Here is a 27,834-nt window from a genome sequence, read left to right as displayed (position 1 = left end):
TAGCGGTGGTTAGCTTAGCCAGCAGACGCCGCCATTACCAGCCGACGTTAGCTAGCTATTAACGCTACTGCAGGCCTCAAGCTTTGCCGATTTCACCTCAGGGAGCTTATTTTTCACAGTTTCAGTAGAATTGTAAGTGACAGACATTTACTATACTGTTCACAATAAGTCTACATGTGTCCTTAATCCAACTGAGAATCCGTTTACATCGTAAAACAAATGGGCCACTTTACCGCAAGCTAACGCGACAGCTTGTGGCTAGCAGTGCTTGTTTCCAGGGATGCTAAGGGGATACATTTAGGATAACACAGGTACATATTTAGCTACCTGTTTAAAATGGACATTATTAACGGTGGCTAATATACAAATACCAGGGATAACGTTAACGTTACATTAATCTAGCTAGCATTAACCATAAAGCAACAGTCAGGGCTAGCTAATCAAGCATTCATACTGTCTCCAACGTTAATATTGACACTCGTGTGGGGGTGCAGGTGCAAATAATGTCCATATAACGTTAATGAATATATCAACAAATTATATGTGGTTAAAGAGGCTATAACTGTGTGCTTGTGTGTGTGTGTGCGAACCTTCTTGATATTGTAAACACGGGTCAACATCCCGATGCCTCTGTCGTTGAGGATGGTGAGCTTTTCTGCCAGCTTCTGCTGGCTGGGCTGGATCACACCCCGAGACATCTTCTCGCTGTTTCGGTTCAATTTTCCAGAAAAAAAAAAAAATCACAAATCTCCGCAGCCTCTGGCTCGTAAAAGGAAGAAAGAAAGAAGCTGTGATTTATGCCGTTGTTAGATTTCTCCCATGTTCAGATATTTGGGGACAGCAGCTTCCTGTACTCCACCCCTCCGTCTCCCTGCCTTTTTTTTATTTTCGGTTACAGGGATGAGGAGTTGTCCTGGTTTTCACAACGAGGCTGGCTTCTGCTGCGTTCAGGGGACCCTCGTTAATAGTAAACCTCAGAGCCTGATATGCCCAATTCAGTGGTTATCTCAACTTCTCTCGATAATGTACCCCCTTTGAAATATATTTTTATCCATGTATCTAGGCATTTTGTGAAAAATGTTTGTGCTGGTCCCCTGACCAGCACAACATGTTTTCACAAAATGCCTAGCTATATAAAGATAGATATATAAATCACAATACTGCACTAAGTGCAACTTGCATAAACATAGTTACTTAATTAGTATACTATTTAAGTAGGTTGTACATTTTTATTTTCCACTTGTATATACATTTGCACATTCTTTCCTTTCTTTCCTTGTTTTTTTTTAAATCTTTATTTTGAATAGTTCTTGTATTGTATCATATTTATTTCATGTATATTTTGTTAATGTGCTGTGTGTCTTATATTTTGCAACTGTAGCACTGCAATTTCCCAATTTGGGATCAATAAAGTCTATCTAATCTAATATCAAAGGGGGTACATTATTGAAAAAAGTTTAAGAACCACTGGTCTAAATGATAGATAGATAGATAGATAGATAGATAGATAGATAGATAGATAGATAGATAGATAGATAGATAGATAGAGATATATTGGTAGATTTGTTAATAAATAAACAGAAATGAACAGCATTATCAGCCACACCCTGGGAACAGGTGAACCCTTATAATAAAATACTTTATTGTGAACACCCGAACGCATCACATTGTTGACGCAGCTTCCGAGTCAGCTGTCAGCTACAGTATGTCAAAGCCTTCATTGCTGCAACTCTAGCTGTGTTTCTCACACGTTGTTATCCTGTATTATATTGCTGTAGCTGTAATGATGATATATATCTATGCTTAAAGCAGGGATGACCTGACTCTTTGCGGGAGTTTGGTAGAATTGAATACACCAGGTGGGTGCGCGAAGCAGGGAAACTAAAACGATAAAGCTCCGTGATTTTGTCAAGAATCAGCCATGCTCTGCACATATACGTGAATGCACACTTTTCAATTCAAGATTTTACATTATGCACATAGGTTATCTGTTGAGTGTAAATGCACTAAATACCTAGACACTTTTCTTCAGCTTTTAGGCTATGGTAAAACTGTAAAATACTGTAAATCGACTGACATAGTTAAAAAGACGGGGGGAAAGTATACAATTAGAAATGACTGTTGCACTGAAAAAGAGAACTGATTTGGTATGATTTGGTGGTTGTTTATCTCACCTGTGACGTGTCGTTTCAACACTGGATACACACAAATCTTCATCTAACAGTCTTTGTTCGGTTTCAGCTGAGTCCAGTATTCCCCGGTGTGATGCATTCGCTGGCTCAGGAGATCCAGGGCTTCTCCAAAAACCGTCTGAAGAAACAGTGCACGTGTGTTACCACGGTGACAGGCAGGAGGCTTCTGGAGAGGAGGGGTGATGGAGGAGAGGGAGATGAGCAGGTTGAAGAGCTGGAAGAGGAAGGCGGATGCGGATTTGTTGAAGATACAAGTCTGGACCTTCAAGTTGGTGTCGTTAGACCCTTCCTACTGCTGGGTAATAAAAAAACAATTAATACTTAAAACTATTGTTACTCTCTGCTATTGCCACCTACTGCACTAACTTAGTACAAGTAGCTACTACTACTGCTACTGATGCTAAACTTACTACGTAAAGCCAAGGTTGGTAACTATTCCAGTATACACTTTTTTTTATATATTGTTTGAAATGGTCTTTACACCCCGACAGCAATAAATAACTTATGGGCTCTGAAAATGAGTGAAATCATCTGTAACTACTATAATCTATAAACGCCTACCAATAACTGCCTCGCGGTCCACTTGGAAAGAACCAATGAAATGCCTCCTTGCCCAGCTGCTGTACTCTACCCTATGGCAGGGCCAGCCCAAGACTTTTGGGGGCCCTAAGCAGGATTTGGTTTGGGGACACTCCACATTGTAACATGTTGCCACTGCACTTGCAGTGTTTCCTCTAGGATTTTTTTTAGCAGCGGGGGCAGATCTGTCGGACCCCCCCCCCAGCCCCTCCCATCGCGCCCCGCCGCCAAATGTTTTACGTATTAAACAGAACTGACACTTAAACAGAACTGACACACATTCACACACAATGAGTCATATTTTGATTTCGTTTTGACTGAACTGTATTTTTGAGGAACTGTAGGTCTACAAAATGAATTTTACAAGAAATTCTTCATAGGGAAACCAAAACCCAAAGTAGGCTATATATAGTATGAAACCATTCATAATGAAACTAATTGCATATTTGCCTCAGTGGCAAAGTTGGCAGCCTTGCAGTGTGCATTCGATTTTTCTTGGCTTTTGGAAAAATAACTCCAAGGCTCGGTTACAACAGCCAGGACGGTCATTTTGAACCATTTTGATATTTATATGTGTAATAACTTTGCTAAATAAAAAAATACAATCCTGCTGGTACCTGACTTTTCCTAAAAGAGTTTGTATTTTCATTTAAAATAGTTTTTATATAGGCCTACTGTACATTACACAAAAGGCAAAGAAAATACAATCACTTTTACCTATTTTGGCCATACACTGTCATATTGACTGCTCGGATTTTCGCGGTTTTGTTTTTAATCTTTTGCGTGGTTGAAGATGCATCTTGGTTGCTTAGTAATAATCATAGTCTCTGTCAGAGAAACGTAACTAGCGGTCTCGAGTAACAAGTGTGGGCAATGCATCACCGATGGGCCGAAGGCAAAGCGTTGGTAACGTAGGCTACGGCGTGGATGGACTCGGTGCTGAATCAAAAGAAAAGCACCGGGCGATCACTCTGTGAAAGGCGCGGTACACGTAGATGGCCGGTAGCTGTCTACGTGTTCATATAACTTTATACATGCTACAACTGGCTGGAATCATTACACACATCCTCTCCAAGGAGTGCACCAGCTGTAAAATGTCCCAGAGGAAGTTCATGCAGCAACTGGCAGAGGAGCTGAGAGCGGAGTTTATGGAGGAAAAAAGGGCAGCGGCGCACGGTCCGAGCAGCGCTCCGCACCACAGCAGACACCAAATCGGAGGCAGTGCCTGCCAGGTTAGGTTAGGTTCTAAATGTTCAAATAACATACTTTTATTTGTTATTTGGCTGTGAATTATGTTGAATGAATTTCCCCCAATATGTTTCATGAATGTATGAACTAATCACGGTTTAGCCTACTATGCCATGATATGATATCAAGGGCGTTGTATTGAATCAACAGCCACATGCAATTTAGCTAGCAGGTGAAGGTGAAACTAAAAATGTGCAAGCACTAAATACTAATACAGGCTTGAATTAAATGACAATATAAGTTATACGACTTACAGTTCTCAAGAATGCACAAATGCCATCTCAACCAGGTCCTCCGGACAGCCTGTCTCTTTTTTCTTTCTCCCTTTTCTCCTCGCGTTGTGAAGCGCGTGTCTGCACTATTCTCCGTCGACGTGCTCTTTACAATCACTGCTGATAGACGGCTTTTTGTATATATATTTCTGATACCGTGGCGGGAGAAATCTAACCGTGGCAGACCGCCACTTGCCAATCAACAAAGAGGAAACACTGACTTGGCACTAAACCAACTTATGTATTGTAAATATTGGTTTAAGCACTCATAATGTGCAAATAAGCATTTAAAGACTAATGTGGGACCAATTAGCAGCAACACTTTATCTTTAAATAGACCGGTTCTGTTATGAGCTCTATTGTGGGACATTTCAAGTGCTCTTGGGGGCCCTCTGGTAGCCACGGGGCCCTAAGCGTTTGCTTATGCATCGGGCCGGCTCTGCTATGGTCTCGCTTTGCCAGACCCTCCTCCAAAGCCCGCTGAAGGAGGGTCTGGCTACTCCACATCGCATTCGGGGTTTTGGGTGCTAAACTCCGCACAGAGCCGCTGTAAAATAGTCGTGCGAGAGAAAACTCAGATTGGACAGATAGTCTAGCTAGCTGTCTGGATCTACCCTGCAGAGATCTGAGGAGTAATCAACAAAAGCCCTCATAAATCCATCAAATTTAAAATTACAACACAAAGAAAGCGGAAGGTACCGGACATCGGCAAAAATACACGCATCCAGCGGAATTTCCTGCAGCACTGGAGCAATCCCGGAAGTGGAACGTCGTGGATACAGACTAGTTTTGACCCAATCTTACTAGCTTATCAACATAAACCAACCCTGCCTTCAGTTAGTTGCTTTCAGCTCCTGGCTGTTGCACTACTGCTGCTATTATTAAAACACCTGCCACCACTGCTACTACCTAGGGCATAAATTACACTGGGGACAGGGGAGACATGTCCCCCCCCCACACTTTTCAAAATCCTGTTTGTGTCCCTGCCCACTTTCAAAATAGTTTCTCTGTGATTGGCCCCTATTTTAACAATAAAGAAGGTAAGACCTTATTTATAGTTTAGTACTAGTCTTTCTTTTTCCCTATAAATCTATGAGAAATGCAAGAAATGGGATTCAAATCCAAATTATTTTTTCTGGCAGAGGACCCCTAAACTCCCCCCCCCACCCCCAATTTTGACATTAAGGACACACGTTGACACCCTCACGTGTCAGCATGTGTCCGTCCCGCTGAAGTGTCCTTGAGCCTCACATTTAATCCCCTCACAGCTCTGGGGTGCTGTTCACTGTAGCCGATGCTGGGCTTTGACCTCAGCACAGGAGAGACTCCGAGAGAGAATTTCTCAGCAGGGATCAATAAAATATTACATCTGTTCGGCTCAGTACAGGTGACTCTTTCCTCAAAAGCCGGTCACGGCTAAAAGCATCAAACTACGGGCTGCGCAGCTAATCGACTTTTGATCGCGTATTCGATGTCATCGACAAGCATTACTCGTATCTGCCTTTTGCTCTGAAGGGGAATTCAAAAGGTTCAACAGCAAAAGAAATGTCACATTTCAAAGTGTTTTCACTATTGATTTGTTTAAAGTGATGGTTCGGAGTAATTTACCCTAGGGTCCTTTGCACCATGACCTCGAGCCAAACACCCCCCCAGAAGCTTTTTTCACCTGGGTCGAACATTGGGCAAGTTAGCGTAGAGTAGCATTAGCCGCTGAATAGCTTAGCGCAGGGGCTAATGGACCCAGGTTTGTATCTCGTAAATGACCCCACTAATAATGCCCGAAATGATACTAAACTTCTACAGTAGTATAAATAGGTTATGTACTCATAAAACGATGGATTGTAAAGTTTGTAAGTACACCAGAAGTGTATGTAAATAACACTTGCCTGCTGGCTTCTGCTCGCTGCTGCTGCTACTGAGTGCTTAGGGCCGTCTACAAATTACAACACCGAAAATAGATACAACAAAAATTTTATTAATTTAATGATTAAATAAGGTAATGTCTCCAAACTTACCTCAATTATAACTTGTCTCCTGCTAGTTATACTACAGCACTTACTTTTAAAAAAAAAAAGTTAAATTAATAAATATTTTTGTTGTATCTCTTTTCGGTGTTGTAATTTGTAGACGTCCCTAAGCACTCATCTTACAGCAGAGAGCAGAAGCCAGAAGCCGTTTGTTATAATTGTTATAATTTATTATAACATTCATAACATTTGTACTACTATAGAAGTTTGGTATCATTTCGGGCATTATTAGTGGGGTCATTTACGAGATACAAACCTGGGTCCATTAGCCCCTGCGCTAAGCTATTCAGCTGATAAAGCTACTCCACGCTAACTCTCCCAATGTTAGACCCAGGTGAAAAAAGCTTCTGGGGGGGTGTTTGGCTCGAGGTCATGGTGCAAAGGACCCTAGGGTGAAATTACTCCAAACCATGACTTTAACTCCTTCACTGAAATACAACACCCTTACACAGAACAAAGTCAATCAACACTGTTCTGCTCAACTACCTCATGCATACAGTATTTCAATCTTACTATTACAATATTCTTATTAATATATTACCATTGGAATGAACTGCCTTGCACTATATTTATATTTAAATCTTAAATCTCAGACTATACAGATATTGCGCTATTCCTTCCCTCTCTTCAATTGGTATTGTATATTTTTTGTACATCTGTAAATTCTATTTTATTGTATTGATATATATGAATATATATACTGTATACTTAACAGTATTGTTTTTTATATTTATTACTGTCCTTTCTGTTTTTATTCTTTATATGTTAAGTGAGTGTTTGAGAGCGAAGATTAACCAGAGTCAAATTCCTTGTTTCTTTACGCAAACCTGTCCAATAAAGCTGATTCTGATTTTGATTTTGATTCTGATTCTGATTCTGATCTTTCCAAAAGTCAATGAGTAACCTTGTTAAACAATCGTGATTTGAAAATTGACCAAAAATAATTGTGATTATGATTTCTCTGTTATGACACCTTACACAGCAGCTGGTCTTTGATAGGTTTGAAAGTAAAGCACCTTTTTGAACGTTGGACAGGTTTTCTCCAATACTGAAATGCCTCTTTGTCGTCGTGATCCTCCCGCAGTGGGACAATGGAGACACTTTTTAATTAGCTTTTTTTTTTTTTTTTTTCCTCAAAGCCCATTTGAGGCTGTCATTCCACTTGACAGGCAGCCTTTTGTCTGCGATGCTCTTCTCACAGTTGTCACATTAGTGTATGTGCCCTGTGAGACGGGAGGTGATTTCCTCTCTGTCTACTTTGTGCACCCTGGGCTCTCTCTAGCGCTATGATTTCAGTGTCTCTGATATTCATAATTACACTGCCATCCTTTGGTAAATGCCAATGATGATTATTACCTCGTCATGTTTATAAATATGACCACTCCGGATAAGCTTACAGTACAGACCCCGCAAATGAATAAAAAACCTGATTGACAGACCTTCATGTTTACAGTGAAAATCACGATTACTAATAAAGCATATCGCCACTGTCCAATCCGTTCTTCCCGAGAGTTAGATGAGAATGTTGATACCTCTCTCATATCTTTTAGTTAAAGGACAATTCTGGCGCAAAAAGAACCTAGGGGTTAATAACATATGTGTACCTAGTCGAACGTTCTCTGGGATCTGTTTTCATGCTAATCGAATGTGTCTCTAGCTTTAAACAAGCTACAGTGAACTGGTGGTTAGCTGCTAACGCTAGCTTTCGGGGCACTTGGTAAATCGCTATTTCTATACCATTAACAAGGCTCAAAATAGTACAACACTTCAACGGTAGCATAATGAGGGTCCCTACAGTTAAACCGAAGCATTGAGAACTTTGTAAGTGTACAGACAGTTTATTAAAAAGACCTGGGGTCATGACCAGTCGAACGACGAACGTCGTGCATCCAGTAACCAGTAACATAGCTCAAACGTTTGCAGTAGCTTGTTTAAAGCTAGAGATGCATTCGATTAGCATGAAAACATATCCCAGAGAACGTTTGACTCGGTCCACATCGTTATTAACCCCTAGGTTCATTTTGCGCCAGAATTCTCCTTTAAATGTGGAGCTACTGCAGGAAACAGTTACGTTTTAACAACACATTATATTTTGTTTGTTTAATCCACACAATTTGTGTAAAAAATAAGTCCGTTTTACAGGGGGCTTATGTTCTGGATTATTTCTATTTCAGGCTAGCTGTTTCCATCTGTTTCCTGTCTTTGTGCTAAGCTAACCTGTGGCTGGCTGTAGCTTCATATTTACTTGACAAACATGAGAGTACAGTAGTCTCGATCTCATCATCTAATTCTTGGCAAGAAAGCAAATTAAGCATTGTGAGAACTTTCAGTATTTCTGTTCCATGGATCGCAATCAAACAGGACAGCAAACTAAAAATGGTGTCATTCAGAGGAAATTGTTCTTTTTGCATATCACAAGAAAGCTCTTTAATAGTACAAGAAAATTCCATGACTTTTTCGATGAGTTTTCTTTGCCTATGATATAGGAGAATTCTCTGTACCAAAAGAACATTTAATGCCTCATCTAAAAATACATCTTTAATTATATAATATAATATATATTTATTTGAAAAGGACGATATGTAATTCTAACATGAGAAATAAATATAGGCTGCCTCTATATAAATATAGAAGCAGAAGATCATTCTTAGTTTTTTGTTTTTTTTTAGATTATTTCTTGGGCATTTTTAGGCCTTTATTGACAGAACAGCTCAAGACATGAAAGGGGAGAGAGAGGGGGGGAATGACATGCAGCAAAGGGCCGTGGGTCGGAGTCGAGCCCGGGCCCGCTGCATCAAGGAGTAAACCTCTATATATGGGCGCCCGCCCTACCAATTGAGCTATCCGGGCGCCCGTTTCTCAGAGCAAACATACTGTAAAAATAGTTTGGTTTCTAAATATAGAATTTAAATAGAACTTTTAATACCATTTGCTAATCGGTATGACTGAGGTCTGTCCTCTGTTGTTTAGCAGATTGAATTTGGTCCCCATGTCACACTTGTGTTTATAAATGCTGTAAAAATCCTGGCATCCCTGTATCTCTTCACAGATGTGTCAGTTTAAATCTTTTCCTTCTACACTGATGAGGCATATGGGCTGGAGAGCTGGCTTATTTCCAAAGACACTCTGTGCTCTGGATTTAGATTTACTTCTCAACACTATGCATTTGGCATTATATGAAAGTGGCTTGGCTACTGCAAAGAGTGCAAATATTGCTACTTTGAAGGCAGTGTATCCACCCTGGGAATCTGGAGGAAGCCCTGCCATCATATTCTATTTCCTGCCCATATGTCTCTTTCACATAATTAATTTCCCAGCTCCTGCTATTCATGAAGAGTTATTGGACAACTTGAAAAAGGCAGTCGCTCATTCTGTTTTAACTGTCTCTTTCAATGATTACCTGCTGTTTCTCAGCTGAAGGAGTCACTTAGGTTGGCTTGCTGTATGGTCTGTCTCATTTTGTTTCCTCCATTAGTCTTTGGCGTGCTTCCTCTAATGAACTCAAGGCCTGCGGTCCAAATCCGGCCCCTGATTTTGATCAGGCCCCTATCTACATTTAGGTTCGCAGTACATTTTGGCCCACCTACTTTTTGTCACTTTTCACAAAGTTTTTTTGATGCTTTTTCCAACCGTTTTTGGCATTTTCTTCAGACCAAACTGTAAGTGAGCAGCTCGTCTTGACCTTCAATGTCCAATTAAGTCTAATGTAAACAACATGCATGTTAAAATCTCTTGGTTGAAAGTTGAGGAGAGACTTTTAGCTTCACTCCTGGTTTTTGTTAGAAATATGAATGAATTAAAAATACCTGATTGTTTGTATAGAAAACTTTCATTTAGCTCTAACACACATAATTACTCCACTAGACATGCCACTCGAGGTCTTTTTAAAGTTCCAAGAGCCCGAACAAAATCAATGCAACATACAGGATTGTATCGATGAATGGTTGCTTGGAACTCCCTTCCAGTAGAGATTGCCAAAGTGTCTAATATATCAAGTTTTAAAAAACAAGTAAAGGATCATTTAAGGGCCAGAAGACTGTAACCATATTTTTGTATTTAGTTTATGTATAGGAAGATTGAAATGTAAACAAAGATGTTATAAAATTGAAATTTTTATGTTCTGTATTTGTGTATTCATTATGAGAGCTTATATTACTATTTGTATACATGGAAAGAAATGTGTATATCTGCAATGAGACAAATATTAGTTATCTTGCTTTTATATTTTAGATTGAAAATATCATGTTTTGTTTTGTTTATCTTTTTATTTGTAGTTTGTTTGTTTTGTCTGAAAATGGAGTTTTATGTTCTGTGTGGACCACAGGAAGAGTAGCTGATGTTTTCCTAACTACATGAGACATGCAATAATTCAGTTAAAGATATTTGACTTTTCCCATGATATAAAAGCAATACACTCTATGTCTGGCCCTTGATGTGATTCTCATTTTCTAGTGTGGCCCTTAGGGAACTTGAGTTTGACACCCCTGCTCTAATGCATTCAAACTAGAAATGTTCCAATACTGATTCCAGTAACGGAAAAGCTTCCAATGCTGCCTAAAATGCTGCTATTTGTATCAGAAAGTACTGGAGTTTATGCACCGATCTGATACCAGGCAATTTAGCCCCGAAGAAAATGTACTTTAAAGTAGTTTATTTATGTTCTTTTCCCGTTATGACTGACTATCAAACTGGATAATTCTATGGCATTCTTTGTTTGTGTTTAGTCATGTTTCACAAAAAAGTTTAACCTGAACCAAGCCGTACAACATTGATAGAAATCAGATCACATCCATACAGGGATAGTAGTATACAGCTGTTAAAACATAATAAAATATATGACACACTGGTATTGGATTGGCACTCGGTATTGGCCGATAGGCAAGTTGAGGTATCGGAATCTGTATTGTGAATCAAAACTGGTATCGGACCATCTCTAATTCATCCTTGCTGTTATAAAGGCTGTTGTCATGAAAACACCATTGCTCACTCTTTTCATGAAAATCATAAACTTCCCTTTCTGCAGCTGTAGATAACATTGAATGTTTGTATCAGCGCCTTCTAAGCATAGCCTAGTGCTGCTATACAAATCATCTGATTCCTATGCCTGTCTTTTTATTTCTGTAGCCGTAAGCCATTTTACTGTTGGTTTCCGCTGACTGATATCTTCCCTCCTCGGTGTTGCAGCTGTTCAGAAATGGTTTTCTGTCTGAATGTTTTCTTACTAAGTGATAAAGGTGCTTTTATCCTGCAGCATTCAGCTGCTGCTGCTGCTGAAGTTGTACACCAGTGAATTGACTGTTTTTTTTGTTTTTTTAAACAACTCTGTATTTATGTGAGGACTCATTGCTTTCTTTTAATACGCTGGTTGTTCCCTGCTTTATATTAGCAGGAATAAGGCTTCAGGAATAGGGATTCTTTTCATTATCAATCAATCTCTTGTTTGTCTTGTGATCAAAAGGAGAGTTTGGATTTTTTTTTAAGTGTGGTTGTATGACAAAACCAGCCGCATCATGGTCAAGGCGCCCCTTGGACTCTCATCAGAGAATGTATGAACAATGGAGCAACAACTTGACTGTTTGTGTTACATGAATATGAGTTTTTCACGAGCCGTTGTATTGCCTGGGGTGATGAGGCGCTAGCGATGAATTTGTGGCGAAAGCTAGAAAGCCGCTCTGGCACCATCATCACTAACATGTATCTGAACAAATTTAAATAAAAAAAAAAAAGAGTAAAACAAACAACAAACAAACTAAACCAGCAGCATCGCCATCATCGCCATAACACTGGTTCTTTACAGCCAAATTAAGTGGCACATTTTGTCTCTCTCGTGTGAAAATAAATAAGGGAGATGCCGATAAATATTCATGTGAAGGGTGGGGGGAGGAGGGGGGGGGGCGGCATTTGATCATTTTCTAACTTTTACTGCAATTATTGTCAACCTGCAGGAAGCTTTTTTTTCTTTTCTTTTTATTTTTTTTTAAGTAGATAAGTTTTGGGAAGCAGAGGCATGTCCTCCATTCTGTCTTCTCATCAAGCTGTTTCTGTCTTTTCAGCCTCTCAGGATGCAGCCCACGACATTGACACCCTGCGGAGATTTAAGGTCAGTACCGAGGGATCGATGGAGCGGGCATGCCCTTGCCTTGTTGTGACCGCATGTGTAGCGACATGAGATCAGAGGCAGCCGGCGTAGGTGTGCTGCCTGTCCTGCGGCTCGGCAACAGCCAGCCGGTAGCCAGAGGAGCTTCATGACTCATGCAGTGACAATTTAGCTCAGCAGAGGGAGTACATGATTACAGTAAGTCTCAGCGCGGCTTCTCCACATCAGAGAAATGTGACTACTCCTCTCTGCAGTGGCTGCCCCCGGCCATAAGCATATTGCTGCCTGTGCAGTCTCAGGATGATGGATTGGAGAGATTACGCATACCTTCACTTCCTGTTTCAGCGATGAAACCCTGACCGCCTAATAACCAAACCAACCAGGGTTTCACACAGATAGCTAATAAAGCTCAGATATGACAGTGGGCTCAAAGGATCATTTATAAAAATAAAAAAAAAGGATCTATTCTTGCCAGCAGGCCACTTAATAAACATTAGCTGGTCTCGCAATAAAAAAAAAGAACATAACAGGGTGTTGAAGCTGTAGTTTGTTGGGCAATCAAATCTCTATTCAAGACAGGAAACAAATGAATACGTTTATGCATCATGCCCTGTAGAATCACTTTTTTGAGTCTCTCTTTGAGTGGATTTTATTATCTCCAGCATATAATGTCTAAATGGAACGTAGAGAAACCTGATTATTTATCCCCATGTATCAATTATTCTAATATCGTCCACGTTTCAGAGTTTTATGTTTGACGCTTCACGTCCGCCAAATCTGTTATTTTATTTTACCTCAACAGTTGAGGATGAACTTAGTTTGAGTTTCTGGCTGCCTAAACTTTGCCGCATTTACCACTCTGCTGCATTTAGCTTCTCTATCAAATGTTTAGTATGGGATGAAAAGCGCAATAAAAAACAAAAATTGCACCATCTGCATTACCAAAGTCAGGAATCGACTTTTATTTCAGCAGATGGACCCAAATTACATCATCAGTCATTAGAGGTTTTGCTTCACTGACTAATTGCTACACAACTCGATTTGTGAACGCACCTGCGAACATGGCAGAGAATGATCAGAAACATGCTGAAGGTGTTAATATCTCACAGTTTTGAAGTATGCCGTTTTATTCTATTTTTAGCAGCTGGCTAGAGACAACAGATTACTTTTTCTGTTGATCAAAGAGCATAGTCCCTGTCAAACTACCTGCGTTTAAATTAATAAATAATCACATAACCGGGATTTTCCAAAAGCCTCATCATAGCCAGCGTGCATGTAAAAACACTAATTTAGTGATGAAATATGGTCTGTTCCCTCCTGTGTTCTTATTAAAGGATAATGCTGCCAGTATTTTAAATTTTTATTGTCAACCAATCCCATTGAAAGACCAAAACCAACTATGTGTTTCCCTGTCTAAGCCCCAGGCAAGCATCGGCTCCTATGAAAGATGTAAATCTTTGTGCCTGGGTAGCTCACTTGGTAGAGCGCGCCATATATAAAGAGGTTTACTCCTCGATGCAGCGGCCGCGGGTTTGACTCTGACCTGCGACCCTTTGCTGCAGGTTGTTCCCCCTTTCTCTCCCCCTTCATAGATTCAACTGTCTTACACAAATAAAGCCCTAAAATGCCCAAAAAATAATAATTTTTTTTTGTTGATTCTTAGCAAAACAAAACTTTGTTCTTTCACAAATATGTGCTCATTCATGTGTAATTACTTCCACCAACTAATCAAGGTATTCTTGTGAGCGTAGAATCTGACATTCAGAATCATTCAGAATACATAGGAGTGACTCGCTCGAATGACTGCAGCCATGTAGCGCCTCCATCTTTAAAATACGTTAGCCAAAGAGGGACATACCTCCGTATTTCGCCCTCTTACACCTATTGGCACCGTGACGAATGCCAGGGGGAGATTACTCGCCAGGGAAGCGAAAAAGAGAATTAAAACGACAATGCGACAGGCAAAGCAACAAGACCAAAGTTAATATTGGAGTGGCAAACAGCTGCGTGTAAACGATGGAGATACAAAGAGCTAATTTCGGGTTCGGCCACCGTAGGAGGAAGGGCTAGAAAGTAATATTCAGTTGGTTGTCTCTATACAATTTCACCGCTAGATGGGAGAAATTGTTAAACAATGTAGCTTTAAAAACGGCTCACAGATATATAGGCCTAGTTTTATTATGCCTCTGCGACACGTCCGTTTGTACATTCGCCTGTCAGTCCGTCCTATTCTCTTGAATGGGATATCTCACGAACGCAGAATTAAATTTGCACAAACATCCACTTGGACTCGAGGAGGAAGTGGTTCCGTTTTGGTGGTCACTTTGACCCTCAAAAAACATGTTTTTGGTCATAACTCAAGAATTCCTACGCTAATTATGACAACATTTCACACAAATGTCTAACAGGATAAAATGATGAAGCGATATAGATTTTATGTCTAAAAAGGTCAAAGATCAACTTCACCGTGGCATCATAATGTTCTGCAAAAACGCTTTTCTACGCCATAACTCAGGAACAGTAGGGGAAACATTTGGTCGAATAGCCTACTGAATTGGTGACACTAATCTTGGGTGTGTGAAGCATCCACATTTCACCAAAAAATACACTTAATACATACTAAATAAATTCCTTGAAAGTCTTCCCTACATGTGTTAAATGAGTCTGGACAGACATGGATGTAAACTGCAACCTGACTGGTGGTTATTCTAGTTTATTTTTTATTTTTAAATGTTCAGTCATTTTCTAAAACAGTTGGGAAATGTAGTTTTGAACAAAAGTTACTCAAACATCAGTAAATAGTTCATTTGTTGGGAACTAATTTCTGCTGCGGATTAAGACACATTTGGTGCAGCAGGACGGTGTATGTGGGATTGAGTCAAAATAAACTAAAGTGTGTGTGTTAATGAAGGAACATGTCAGCCAGTGCAACAGTGTGGCTCATTGATGTCTTTAATAGTTTTTTTTGGCAACAATGGATCTCTATGGCACAGCGCAAGAAGATATATCAGGCTTTAAACACAGATAATACTTGTAAATGGGATTAATTTACTGTTGATTTTGGTCTTTTGGGATTTGTTGAGAATTAGAAGCATGTAGCATATATCACCAGACTTATCCTTTAACTTATGGTGGGGGAGGGAGGGGGGGGGGGGGACTGTTAGATGCAGTCCAAAAGCAGATGTAGAGGAGGAGAGAATTCAGCCCTCTGAGGTAAGCTAAATTTAAGTGAGAGGAGACAGATACTGCAGAATGAATTGGAGCCATCTGTCTTCTTTCCCGTCTCCCCCCTCTCCCTCCTTTTCGCCCCTCTGTCCTCTTTAATCTTTCTCCCAACCCTCTTCTTGCTCTGTCTTTCTGACCTCTCACTCAGTCACATTCAGGTTGTGTCATGTCATCAATATGGCTGACAGAATATCTCTCTTGCCAAAGCGAGAAACAGCCTTTTAAACAAGTCAATGCTCAGGGGTCATTTGCTCAAGGTATGTCATGTCTCTTACTCCCTGTCAGGTGTCTCATGTGCTAAATGTGGCCTATGGAGTGACTAACCTGTTCCCAGATCAGTTGATTTATAAGACGCTGCAGATCCTGGACCTCCCAGACACTGACATCACTTCACATGTCGGGGAATGCAGCTCCTTCATAGATCAGGCCCGAGAACAGGTATGTACACACATTCATGTCAAATATACTTTACAAATAGAGTTTCTGATTTTAAATTTGACTTTTATAAAGAAAGGTTTGACATATTTGAAATGTTTCGGCACATAACCCTCCCGTTAAACTATGAATTGTCATTTTTACATATAGAATAGAATAGAATGCCTTTTATTGTCACTATACACATGTACAATGAGATTAAAAGTGACTCCTTTTCAAGTGCCAACATATACGTAGAAAAAAATATAACACACACACATATATATATATATAAATATATATATATATATATGAAAAAATAAGTATGGTTGTATATACAGTGTGATATGCAATATGGGTTATTGCTATATATAGTGGTGATCATAAGTAATAGATATTGGACAATGAGAGTAATGATATTGCACAGTATACAGATATTGCACAGTAATGGAATTGCATAGCATTATCAATATTATCTATAGTATTAAATATTAAACATTGCACAGCAGGTGAGTAGAAGAAAGTCCAGGGTTTGGGGGCTTAGACTGTGAAGTCAGTGCATGTGTGAGTTCAAGGTGGTTATGGCTTTTGTAAAAATCATCAGTTTTTGTACAAGATACAACATATTATGGAGTGAGCTTTAGAGGTTTAGTTACCTTAGGGCAGGCTAGCTATTTCACATGTTTCCCGTCTTTATACTAAGCTAAGTTAGCCAGCTGCTGGTGGTAGCTTCATATATACCACACAGACATGGGAGCAGTATCTTCTCATCTAAATCTCTGCAAGAAATCAGTTCAATATTCAGGTAAATATATCTAAAACTAAAATGTAAAAGCCTCTATCAGTCTTATGTGTTTATATATTATGTTATTGGATTCATATACTTAATAATGATGAATACATTTTTATTCTTATTCTTTTAAAGCAGCATTTTAATGTTGTCATTTGTTGAGATGAAAGCCATTTCACCCCTTTACATGCTGTTGGGTATTTTAATTAAATGCACAAAAATGCATTATATTTATTATGCCCTTTTTATAGGTTTTTAAAATGTTAATCTGTAATGTAGTGTAAAAATCTTGAAATCTAGTAGTAAATTGAGTACAAATATAAAGAATCATGGAATATAAATGACGTAATGATGTAGTGGTGTACCAGTTTTTCGATGCCTTATGTCGATATTTAGAGAGCAGGGTGGCTGGTCTCCGAAATATTACGCCAATATCATGTTGGTGTTTTTTTGCATCTGATAAAATAAAACAATTTAATAATATAGAACAAATGAGACACAAAATGGCTGAACATCAACACTGTTATTGTCTGCATTGTCTCTGTTTTGTTTTTTGTTTAATTGTAGGATATAATAACTTGCAGCATAGTTTTGAAAACTCCAAAGAAACAACGTTGTTTTCAGAACGTTACGTTGTCATGTGCACGCCCCTAAAAGGCTTTACGGTTACACTCGCTTAGCGTTCCACAACCATCTCAAATGACAAAATCTGATGAATGTTTTACTGGTCGGGGGTAGGAGTTGGTGCTGGGGACACCCATACAATAATTATTCGACCTCTGTAATCTAGTTTAACTGGTTAAAGTCTTGCTACTGTGCCACTGCTGTGACGTCTTCCCAGTAGAAAAGAAATTGACACAAGCGGGAGCGCTAGCTTTGTTTTTGGCCTTGTGACGCGAGCGCAGGCATCAAATGGCATTAACCGGCCCGATTAATGGGACTATCACTATAACCGAGTACAAGTACGTCAAACTTCTACTTTACTAAAATAGTCTTTTTTTTATCACTGACAGATGCGCACATACACAGTTTCACAGAGTTTCATGGTTTTACAAGTTAAAAAATGTATCAAATCTCTTTTGATTGATTTCTGTATCTAGCTTTTCTCAGGAGGCTCATGTAGCCTAAAAATGCCATCTTTAATATTTCTGCCGGCTAATTTAACATGTCAGTGTGTGCACACGGCTTTTCTGCTACCTCACGGCGATGCATTTACATACAGCTACAGCAGTCGGTTATCTGTAACTCAGCACAAAGGCTAGGTAGGTGGTCAGAACAAGTAGCAAAAGACCACGCTGGGGTCATTAAATAATGAAAGTCAACGTTTTCTCTGCTTACACGTAGTTTTCTCTGTGTCATATCACGTACTGTATGTAATACGTTTTAAGGGATTATTTCCAGGCAGAGCATTTCTTCCTGTGTGTGTCAGGAGATTGACCGTAAGCAGAACATAATGTGATGTGAGCACTGATATGAAAACACTCAACTCGAGCACAATGAAATCACAGCAAAACAAGAAACTCGGAGAAAACCAAATTAAGTCTCCGTGTTCACTTTGATGGATTATCTTGCTCAGGCAATTTTCAGTTTGTAGAAGTTTTCTGTTGTTGTTTTCTGAAGGGAGGAAGCCGAGAGCTGGAATGCAACTATCGTGACTGCAGACACCAGCACAAATAATATAAAGGAGCGTAGAAACCTTTTTGATTGATAGAAACGTATTAAAGATTGATGTATTTCTTTCTATCTATGTATGTGCTTCATTTGATTGTATGTTTCCCAGAGGAGCAGCCTGATTGGGTTATAGTTTGAAATGAAAGCTCAGATAACGGTGATAACATGTCAATTACAGCAACCAAAGCACAGTATGTGTGTGTAGCCAAAGCTAATTTAAATGTCCTATTCCTCAGTGGCTATTAATTGACATATAAAGTCAAAAAATGTGCTTACAGTTTCTGTTCTGCGTCATCTCGGCCAGAAAAGATACTTTATTCTGTGATGGGAGGCTCCATGTTGAATAAAAGAGACAAATGTGTCAATATGCTGAGCTTCAGTTCTGAGCCGTGGGCCTGCACACATTGTCTAAGGATGTGGCTGGAATTTCAAAAATTAATTTCGAGCCAGGCACTCTAGGCAGTAAAATAATTACATCAACATTAATATTAATCAGATCGCAAATTTTGACAAACACACACACACACACAGGTAAAGTAAAAATGTTTTATTCCAGCTCAACTTCCTCTACATGGTCTGTCTAATGCTGCTATCAGAGGTGTTGGAAAGTCAGAAATGACAAAAATGCTGTGAAATGATTACTCAAGCTGTGATTTTATCTATACAATTTATCTGATTTTGTTTCAACCCGGTGAACAGTTCACTCATTTATTAGAACATGTTTATCATTTGGGGAGACACTACAGGGTGAATATGGGAAATATTTTACCTAGCAGATATCACCATGAAATTTCCCAGTTGATTATTAACATTAAGACAATATTTTTTTGTATTACAAGTTTTCTGACGATTTGATGTTTAGATATGAAAATGAGGCATTATGAAATGCTAACTTTTGGTGAATGTAGTAGAAATCTAGAGACACAAATAAACAAAGTGCAGTAAAGTACATGTTTTCTTTCCACTAGTCTGAAAGAAGACATGTTATGAAAGCCAAATAGCCCAAAACCTCAACATTTTAAAATTGTGTTTTTGCCTGTAGCATATCCTTAATAAGACAAAAAAAGATCATTTTGGTTTTATGTGCTGATGTTTTCAGACATCAGCCTCTGAAACTTCTGAAACAACCCCAATACAATAGAGGTGAATGTTTTTTTTAAACATCACTTTTCAATGTTTTAAGCACAACAAATAAAATTAAAGCTGCAAGCAGCGATGACGGGCCCTCGCTTCTTGCATCGGGGGGTACTGGCAAACGCAACATCACATGTAGACCACACAATCTAAGTTTCATGTAAATCTGAATAACTTTTGCCAAGATACAACCGTTCCTGTTTCAACAGCCACCTACAGGAAGTTGTTCCTCAATAACTTGCGCATTGTTTTAGCTATCAAAATTATTTTGATAAATTTAAGTCACGAGGTTCCACCGAGTCCATATCCAAGTTTTCGTGCAGATTGGACTCGCGGCACATGGAGGAGTTAGACAAAGTATGTTTCCCATATATCGTTATGTGGCTAATTGATAAAATAAATTCTAACAGCGCCATCTAATGGCCGATTCACTCTACATTTGGCATGGATGCTCAAGCCCCTATGCGGAAAATCTGTGTCATGTTTGGTGGCAATCAGAATAAATCTTGGTAAGATACGCGACTTCCTGTTTCGACAGCCCCTACAGGAAGTTGGTCATCTGTAACTTGTGCATTGTGTTAGCTATCCAAATTCTTTTGATAACTATTTGTCATGAGGGTCCACCGAGTCTACGTGTATATTTATATGCAGATGGGACTCACGCTCTAGGAGGAGTTTAATAAAAGTAGGTTTCGCTCAAAGCAAATTAGCTAATTAATTAAAAAAATTTAAACAGCGCCATCTAAAGGCCAATTGACGACATATTTGGCAAACAGCCTCATTGGCACATGAGGAACAACTTTCTTAAGTTTTGTGTCCATTGGAATAACCGTATGCAAGTTCCTGTTTCCACAACCACCTACAGGAAGTTGGTCCTCCATAACTTGCGCATTGTTTTAGCTATCAAAATTCTTTTGATAACTTTTTGTCACGGGGGTCCTCCAAGTCTACATGCAAGTTTTTGTGCCGATCGGACTCACATCCCAGGAGTAGTTAGACAAAGTAGGCTTCCCATATATACATCAATATTTGGCTGATTAATTAAAAAAAATTAAACAGCGCCATCTAATGGCCAATTGCCGCCAACTTTGGCACAGATGCTGAACCAGCCATGAGGAACAACTTTGTCAAGTGTCGGGGCAATCGGAATAAATTTTGCAAAGATAATGCAACTTCCTGTTTAGAAAGGAAGTTGCTATAACTTGCGCATTTTTTCAACTATCAAAATTCTCTGGATATCATTTCGTCATGAGGGTCAACAGATAGTACCTGCAAAGATTCAAGAAGATTGAAATCACGGCCTAGGACGAGTTCGAAAGAATGTAAAACACCTGAAAAATTCATAATAAATGGCCGCCTTCCGGTTGGGCGGAGCTAATTAAGGTAAATGGGAAATATGTCTGCAATGATTAGAGCAATATGGGTATTAAATCTGGTGGAGATCGGAGCAACTATGTCCAAGTTAAGACCTTCCACGCCTTAGGGGGCGCTGTGGAGCCCGCTTACAGGTATGGCCCAAATCGCTGTACAGTCTCACAAAGCTCCCAGGTGTTTATGTTGGCGCCAATCTTTGTGAGTTTTCGTATATATTGAGGCCGTCAAAAATGTGCCCAAGGGCTAAAACCAATTAGGGGGCGCTATAGAGCAACCATACCACTCCCAAGCCTAAATTTGTATTCAGATGAAAGAGTTTAATATTCTGCACATGGCTGCAAAATTTTCAGAGTTTTCGTGCATCCTAAAGTCTTCAAACAAGTGTTCCTATAATGAAGATTCTTGCACGAAAACCAAGATTTTGGAAATTTTTGAATTTTGTAATTTTTTCTAAAAATAGCTCCATGGAGTTCAAGATGAGACCTATGTTCCCTCAAAAGTAGGTATATTAACTTCTTACTTTTTTCGGAATTGAGGCGCACGTTAGGGGGCCCTATGGAGCCCCCTGGCAACACCCGAGGCCAAGCACTACAAAACTTTGCAATTTTCACCAGTTGTGACAGGTGTGCACATTTTTGTGAGTTTTTACTGCATGCTAACGCCCTCAAAAATGCAACAAAGGACTCGGAAAAATAATAATCTGACGAAAAACAATAGGTTCCTTCGCATTTTCAGTGCAAGGCACCGTTGGGGCAAGGCACCGTTGGGGCCTTGTACTTTCGTGCTCGGGCCCTAATTAAATCAAACTACATTGTATTAGGGGTGGCAGCAAAAATCACAGAGATGGATATCTCTGAACCTGCAGCAGATAAAACCATACAACTGGGGATAAATAGAAAACTATGTTTTAGTAATTAACTCCAGCAAACACCTGTTTGGTAAATGTGCTGGAAAGCTTATGTTGTACTGTATTCAGTGCTAAATGATATCATTATATTGCAACATTGTGTGGGGTAACATGATGTTATGTTGACCAGATAGTTAATGTTTCCCCTCAGTTTTTTCCTGATGTGACCACTTGAACATGTAGAGGTTGTAATTAAGACCTGTTCTCTCTTACGTTTACCCTCTCTGTTTTCCTGTCACACTCACTTTCTCTGTCCATAGGACGGTGTGGTGCTGGTCCACTGTAACGCGGGTGTATCACGCTCTTCCTCCGTTGTCATTGGCTACCTGATGTTGAGGGAGGGGCTTTCGTTTGACGATGCATACAGCCAGGTGAAAGTGGCGAGGCCCTCAATTCGCCCCAACCCCGGCTTCTACCAGCAACTACAGGGTTACAAACCTTAAAGCTGCATTTATTATTTTTTTTCCACTTGGGAAACACAACACATATACATATATATTACATATCATGTAACCTTAATATAATATGGTGAACAAAAGGTTGCTTATTTACACATGCAAGCTCAATATTACTCTTCTTTTAGCTCTGTTTTGGTCCCAACCAACTCCGGAGGGAAATATCTGGATCTTTAGCTGCTAAATGCTCCACTGCGTTCGACAGCTAGTCTCTAATTGTGTCTGTGTTCTGTTTGGTGCTAAACAGGTTGCGTACAGTGGTTTTTTTGGGCTTTTTTACTGAAAGCAGCTGCCTGTAAGAGTGACCCAAAACAGGAAAGTTGCAGGCCGTGTAACCAAAACATCGAGCTGAAAGAAGCTTAAAGGGGAATTGCAGATTTGGTGATAATTCTCTTTTCCCACTACACATAATCATTTGATTCATTTTAATGTAAAAATACTGATAAGTGCTGCTTCAAGGAACTACAAATCTGTTCTTCAACTCGAGAAGAAGCCTTACAAAACTACAATAGTAGTACCACAATTGTAGTCTCGTACCAAAAGCTGTAGGGCTTTATGTTTGCTTTTCTCCTACCTGTGATAAACAACTTTTGAAAACCACCCTGCCATTTGTCTGCCTTTGTAATGATTATGTTTTATTATCAAACCTGAGAAAAATTTCAATAAAATATATCAATTTGCAGCAGGAAGATATTTAAACATTTTAATGACTCCCTAAACAATGATTTTGTTTCTTGAAAGAAATGCAACACATAAATAATGTGATAATGTATTTACTAAAATAAATTGCAATGCAAATGCAAGGTGTGCCATATGTCTGTCGATGCACTTGCCCAGTATGTATGCATGTGTTGAATGGGTAATTTGTCTAAAAATAGAGTTGGTAAATGAAAAACTGTGTCTGCTTTTCATTCCACAGTACTAAAAGTGTTTGATTGAGTCTCTGATTACCTATTGGATCCATTTATTTTAGAGGCACTTGTTTTCCTTTGCAGTATAGCTTGTTTTCTAATTAAAGACGTACCACTTTTTCCTGAGGTTCAACTTGATTTCTTTCTCAACTACACAAGCAGATACACCATCCACTATAATGATTACCCTCACTGCCGCATTGTCTATCAATTTCACAACTTTGCAAAGTTGAACCGCTAACCTCGCTCCCTTGAAATAATTAGCTTGTAATTAGCTTGTTAGATAATGAGGGAGAATCCAGTTGGCTCACATGCTAATCAACACATTCCGCTGGGACGAGCTCATAACGCTGCAAATTCACAGCACACAAAGGTATCATATCCTAATCTTCACTGTTTAAATGGCAACAAAGTCTATAGAGCGGACGTGTGTTTGTTGCTCACCCAGCTGAGAGCATTTACTGATCATTATTGTACTCATTTATGTCCTGGGTGTTGGAGTTAACGGCCCAAACCATAGAGGAGACAATGTTCTGCACTATTAGCTGTATTGAAAGCTTGACCTAAATACATCAGTCCACATTTTCCATTTGAAAGACAGAAAATACATTCTCTGGGTTGCACACTGCAATCTGCCCTGTTACAGTGAAATAAAATAAGCATCAAGTTTACTGACCCAAAGCCCAACATTACCATAATTTAACTGCAGTTATGAATATATGAATATAATAGTGACTGTGTGATTACTTCAACAGCTGCTCAGATGTGTCTGCTTTTACAAAGTCAGTTTTCAGGCAAGTGGAGCAACTACAGTAGCAAAGGCAGTGGGTCAGTCGGGCCACCCCTTCGGTCTAGATAAGAGAAGATAAGAATCCATTACATTACCTGAAGTGGACATTTGTTTTCGGCCTTCTGGTAACAGAGTAAAACAGACAGTAAAGGGCAGCTAAAATACATTTTCAACAGCAGCAGTTGACTGTGGGGGATGAGAGTTGTTTTATTTGTTCTCTGCTTTGGCCACAGCAGAGGGCACTAATGACTTCTTGTACCCATCTTTCCTGGCTAGTGGGACAGAGTCTCCTGATAGCAACAGCTGGAACGATGAGTAATGGAGCGTGCAGGTCTGGTCATTATTGCCTTTTCTGTCATGGACTGGTTAAATAGGTCCTGGAGTTGCAATTGTTTAAATGCAATTATCTCGCTAGCTTAGTTAACCACCTGGGTCTGCTTTATCCTGTGTCTCACTGAGAGGTTCCCATAATAGTGTTATTAAAAGTGTTATAGGTGAGAATACTCATAGTAACCGGTAGACCAGGGGTCAGCAACCTTAGACACACTTGCCACCATTGGCACAGGGTAGCTTAACTAATGGCACACTACCAACAAGTGTGCAAGAAAGTTTTTTGGAAATGTTGAAGTGTCCTCTCATCGGCATGCCAAATAACCTCTTTCACAACCATTGGCAGGAGCACAGCCTGTTATTTACGGTAGTTTGACAGACTTTTCCCCTATCCGAATTTCGCGAAAACCCGTCCTACTCCTAGACCTGCTTTTGATTGGTTAGTACTTGTTGCCTTCTTCACAGAATGTGGCGCGAACGAAAAGAAACCTGCCTGAGCAGGCTCAATGAGGCTGGCCTCATGCTGATATGGCACACTGATTAACAAGAACATTTTAAAATTTAAAAAATTCATATTAAAAGACCCCGGCTATAAACCGTGATCAAGGTGTGTCTGCTACCATTGAAGCTCCTCAATGGTCTGAGTAGGTCTAGACTGAAATGTGGTTTAAAATATGGTACCAAATGACTTTAGTGATCCCTGACTTTCTCTCAAGCACCACCATGGGGTTGACTTATGTGGTTTTGGCGTGAAATGTTACAACAACTCGGCTATTGAATGAAATGCCATCCAATTTGGTACAGACATTTATATTCCACTCAGGATGTATTGTAATAACTTTGGTGATCCCTTAACTTTTCATCTAGCGCCATCATCAGATTAACATTTTAAATGTGTCCAATACTTGGGTTTATGACCAAATACCAAGAAACCTAAAGACATCAGCCTCAACTGTGCCTTGTAGTTAGCGCTAAATGTTAACAAGCTAACAAGCTAAACTTAGATTGTGACTATGGTTAACATTTCACCTACTAAACATCATCATGTTAGCATTGTTGTTGTAAGTGTTAGCCTCCTAACATTAGAGCTGCTAGCATGGCTACAGACTCTTAAAGCGCAACTCTCGCCAAAATGCAACCTAGGGTCTTTTTGTGAATGTACCCGAGTCAAACTTTCATTTAAAAGCATATTTAGGACGGAATCGCCACTTTTAAGATTTACTGTATTTTCGTTTTTAGGTCAAATGGCCTTTTGAATGGGAGTGCTAGGGGCAGTTTTATGCTAACCTCAAAATAGCTATTTTTAAAACACTAATAAGGCTCGACACAACATGAAACTTTGCTCGAAGTATCACCAGGAGCCCTACACCTTAACAAAAGCATTGAGAACATTGTTTGCAGTTTCTTATATCCATACTACATACTTATAATTGTGTGTGTCAGGGCTAAGGTTTTTAATATGTACCAGTATGCATATAAATACGACCGACTTTTGGGTAAACTGTTGATGATTCCCCACAATGCAATACACAAAGGAAATGGAGGTGACCTTGGAAAATAATATGAAAAAGACTTTTAGAAAGCACTCCAAGTATTACTTTTTGTATTGCCACAAGGACATTTGGGACAGGGCGCCTTTCTTCAGCGTGTTTCACAGGAAATTACAGACAATTCTCCACATGTGGGGTTAATTATACACAACCAGCACCTCAGTCCAAAAAGAGGGAGCCACAACCTATCAAGTGAACTAAAACGAAAAACGAAAATAAGCAGTGGAAAATACTATAGTGACCTGAAACTAAAGAAAAAGATCTTGGAAAAAAAAAACTAAAAAGTAAGAAATCTTAGGGAAGTATAATTAGTAGTGTATTGCATATTTTATAACTTCCTGTTTGTAGGAAATGGTAAAAAGGTTAATTTTTTAATATTACAGACTTTTTTTATACTAACTGCTAAAATGTATACTATGACGATTGGTATATACAGTAGTATGTATACTGTTTATAATAACTATGCAGTATGGATTTGGGACACAGCTATAGTCTTGTTAGCTGCTGAACAAGGGACAACTGTACGAGCATTATTATTACCGTTCCAGTATTTTGCATCCTGATGCATGAACTCTTCAAAAGAGACATTTGTGTTGGATTAGCATTAGACAGCGTATTTGTCCCCTTTTGAAAATGCAGCTTTGCAAGTTTGTGTTAGATGCAGGATGCCTTCGCTCAGGGGAGGCAGAGGGGTAGAGGTTGGTTCTGTGCCAGAGACCTGGAGGAGGAGATAAGCTCTGCCAAATTGGTTGCAATTCCTACTAGTCCTATAAAGGTCATAGATTATTTAACACGCCTTTAGAGCCATGGACTGATTGCAAAGAGCAGGCCTCTGTCACTGTTAATAACTAAATATTTTGAGCCTGCGGCTTCATTTTTCCCAATACATGTGCACTGCTGTCCAATAAATACACAACTCTGCTTGTTATAGTCTTAAATTGAAAAACAGGCAGATAAAATATTGAACCAGTGTGTGACCAATGGCAACAGTGCCAATGTGCAGTCCGTGACAGTACTTGAGTGTAGGGGAGTTTGGCCTTTTCTTTGGTGCTGCTCAATGGTGTATCACTGAAGAGTATCGGCTATGAAGCCAACTCGGTTTCCCCTGACATTTTTGTGACATTTTACCGTCTGGATGTGATGGCCCACAGTATGGCACAAGCTGTCCCATCTGCAGGGTCTCATGGGGTCCAACCACCATCTCAGTCTGTGCAGGCCTCGATGTGAGAATATTAAGAGACAGCGAGAGGTAGGTTACATACAAGATGTTGACTACCTAAAGCAGTACAGTGTTATCTGGCCTGTTGGCTTGCATTAGATCTGATGAACTGCAGAAGCGAACAATGGAGAATTTTTTTTCCTTTTTTTCTTTTAAAAACATCCCACACAGCCCATAAAAAAAACAAATCCAGCCACAAAATGAACAATGCAAGAAATTATAAATACCAACATAAATGAAGTGCTTTTTTCCCCCGCTACTGTCTGCTTTCACAGTTTATGTGCATTTCTTTACATTATGAGCACACAATGCTTACAAGCAGAGCTGCATGTATGTCATCTGCATTTAGAAAAGTGCACATTACCACATGTGAATCATATATGAATGTTAGAGTTATGTATGAATTTATTTGATTAGGTGAAGTATTCATTTTACAGCGTATGTTTCTGTCTGTCTGTCTACTGTCTGTGATATTCTCCATATTTTTACAATTAAATTACGTTTTGTTGCATTTGTAAAACATCAAAATCATGAATCTGCCAGCATAGATTTCACGTTTAAATATCTTCTTTCTTCTTGGCAAGCATACAGATGGGTGACAAATTCACTGAAATAATTAATAAATGAGTAGAGAAACATAACAAATAGA

The 27,834-nt window shown here is 39.4% G+C and overlaps 2 protein-coding genes across 5 annotated transcripts in view; one reads left to right on the top strand and one right to left on the bottom strand.

Annotated features, from left to right (window-relative positions):
• The window catches only part of nckap1 (NCK-associated protein 1), a 42,544-nt gene extending 38,130 nt beyond the window's left edge, over nucleotides 1-4,414 (bottom strand). The window contains exons 1-3 of one of the 3 annotated variants that reach the window (XM_028602893.1): nucleotides 4,274-4,414; nucleotides 2,175-2,487; nucleotides 591-759 (exon numbers count right to left, since the gene is read on the bottom strand). In XM_028602893.1, coding sequence (XP_028458694.1) covers nucleotides 591-698 — 108 coding nt within the window. In that variant the 5' untranslated portion in view covers nucleotides 699-759; nucleotides 2,175-2,487; nucleotides 4,274-4,414. Of the gene's footprint in view, nucleotides 1-590; nucleotides 1,002-2,174; nucleotides 2,488-4,273 lie in introns of those variants that run through there. The other 2 variants (XM_028602896.1, XM_028602894.1) reach the window with 2 other exon arrangements.
• LOC114571746 (dual specificity protein phosphatase 19) lies at nucleotides 19-23,280 on the top strand. 2 transcript variants are annotated; one of them, XM_028602899.1, is made up of 5 exons: nucleotides 19-132; nucleotides 2,242-2,491; nucleotides 12,372-12,418; nucleotides 15,926-16,078; nucleotides 22,191-23,280. In XM_028602899.1, exons 2-5 carry the CDS (start codon nucleotides 2,266-2,268, stop codon nucleotides 22,371-22,373), a joined length of 609 nt encoding a protein of 202 aa, XP_028458700.1. In that variant the 5' UTR covers nucleotides 19-132; nucleotides 2,242-2,265; the 3' UTR covers nucleotides 22,374-23,280. The 2 variants fall into 2 exon arrangements, with proteins under 2 accessions (XP_028458700.1, XP_028458699.1); XM_028602898.1 differs by lacking the exon at nucleotides 19-132 and adding an exon at nucleotides 1,693-1,859.
• Nucleotides 23,281-27,834: the final 4,554 nt, after the last annotated feature.

Source organism: Perca flavescens, chromosome 17, assembly GCF_004354835.1.
Source record: "Perca flavescens isolate YP-PL-M2 chromosome 17, PFLA_1.0, whole genome shotgun sequence".
NCBI classification, from domain to species: domain Eukaryota; kingdom Metazoa; phylum Chordata; class Actinopteri; order Perciformes; family Percidae; genus Perca; species Perca flavescens.
Note: the sequence above shows the minus strand (reverse complement) of the source record. Positions and strands in the feature narration are given on the sequence as shown.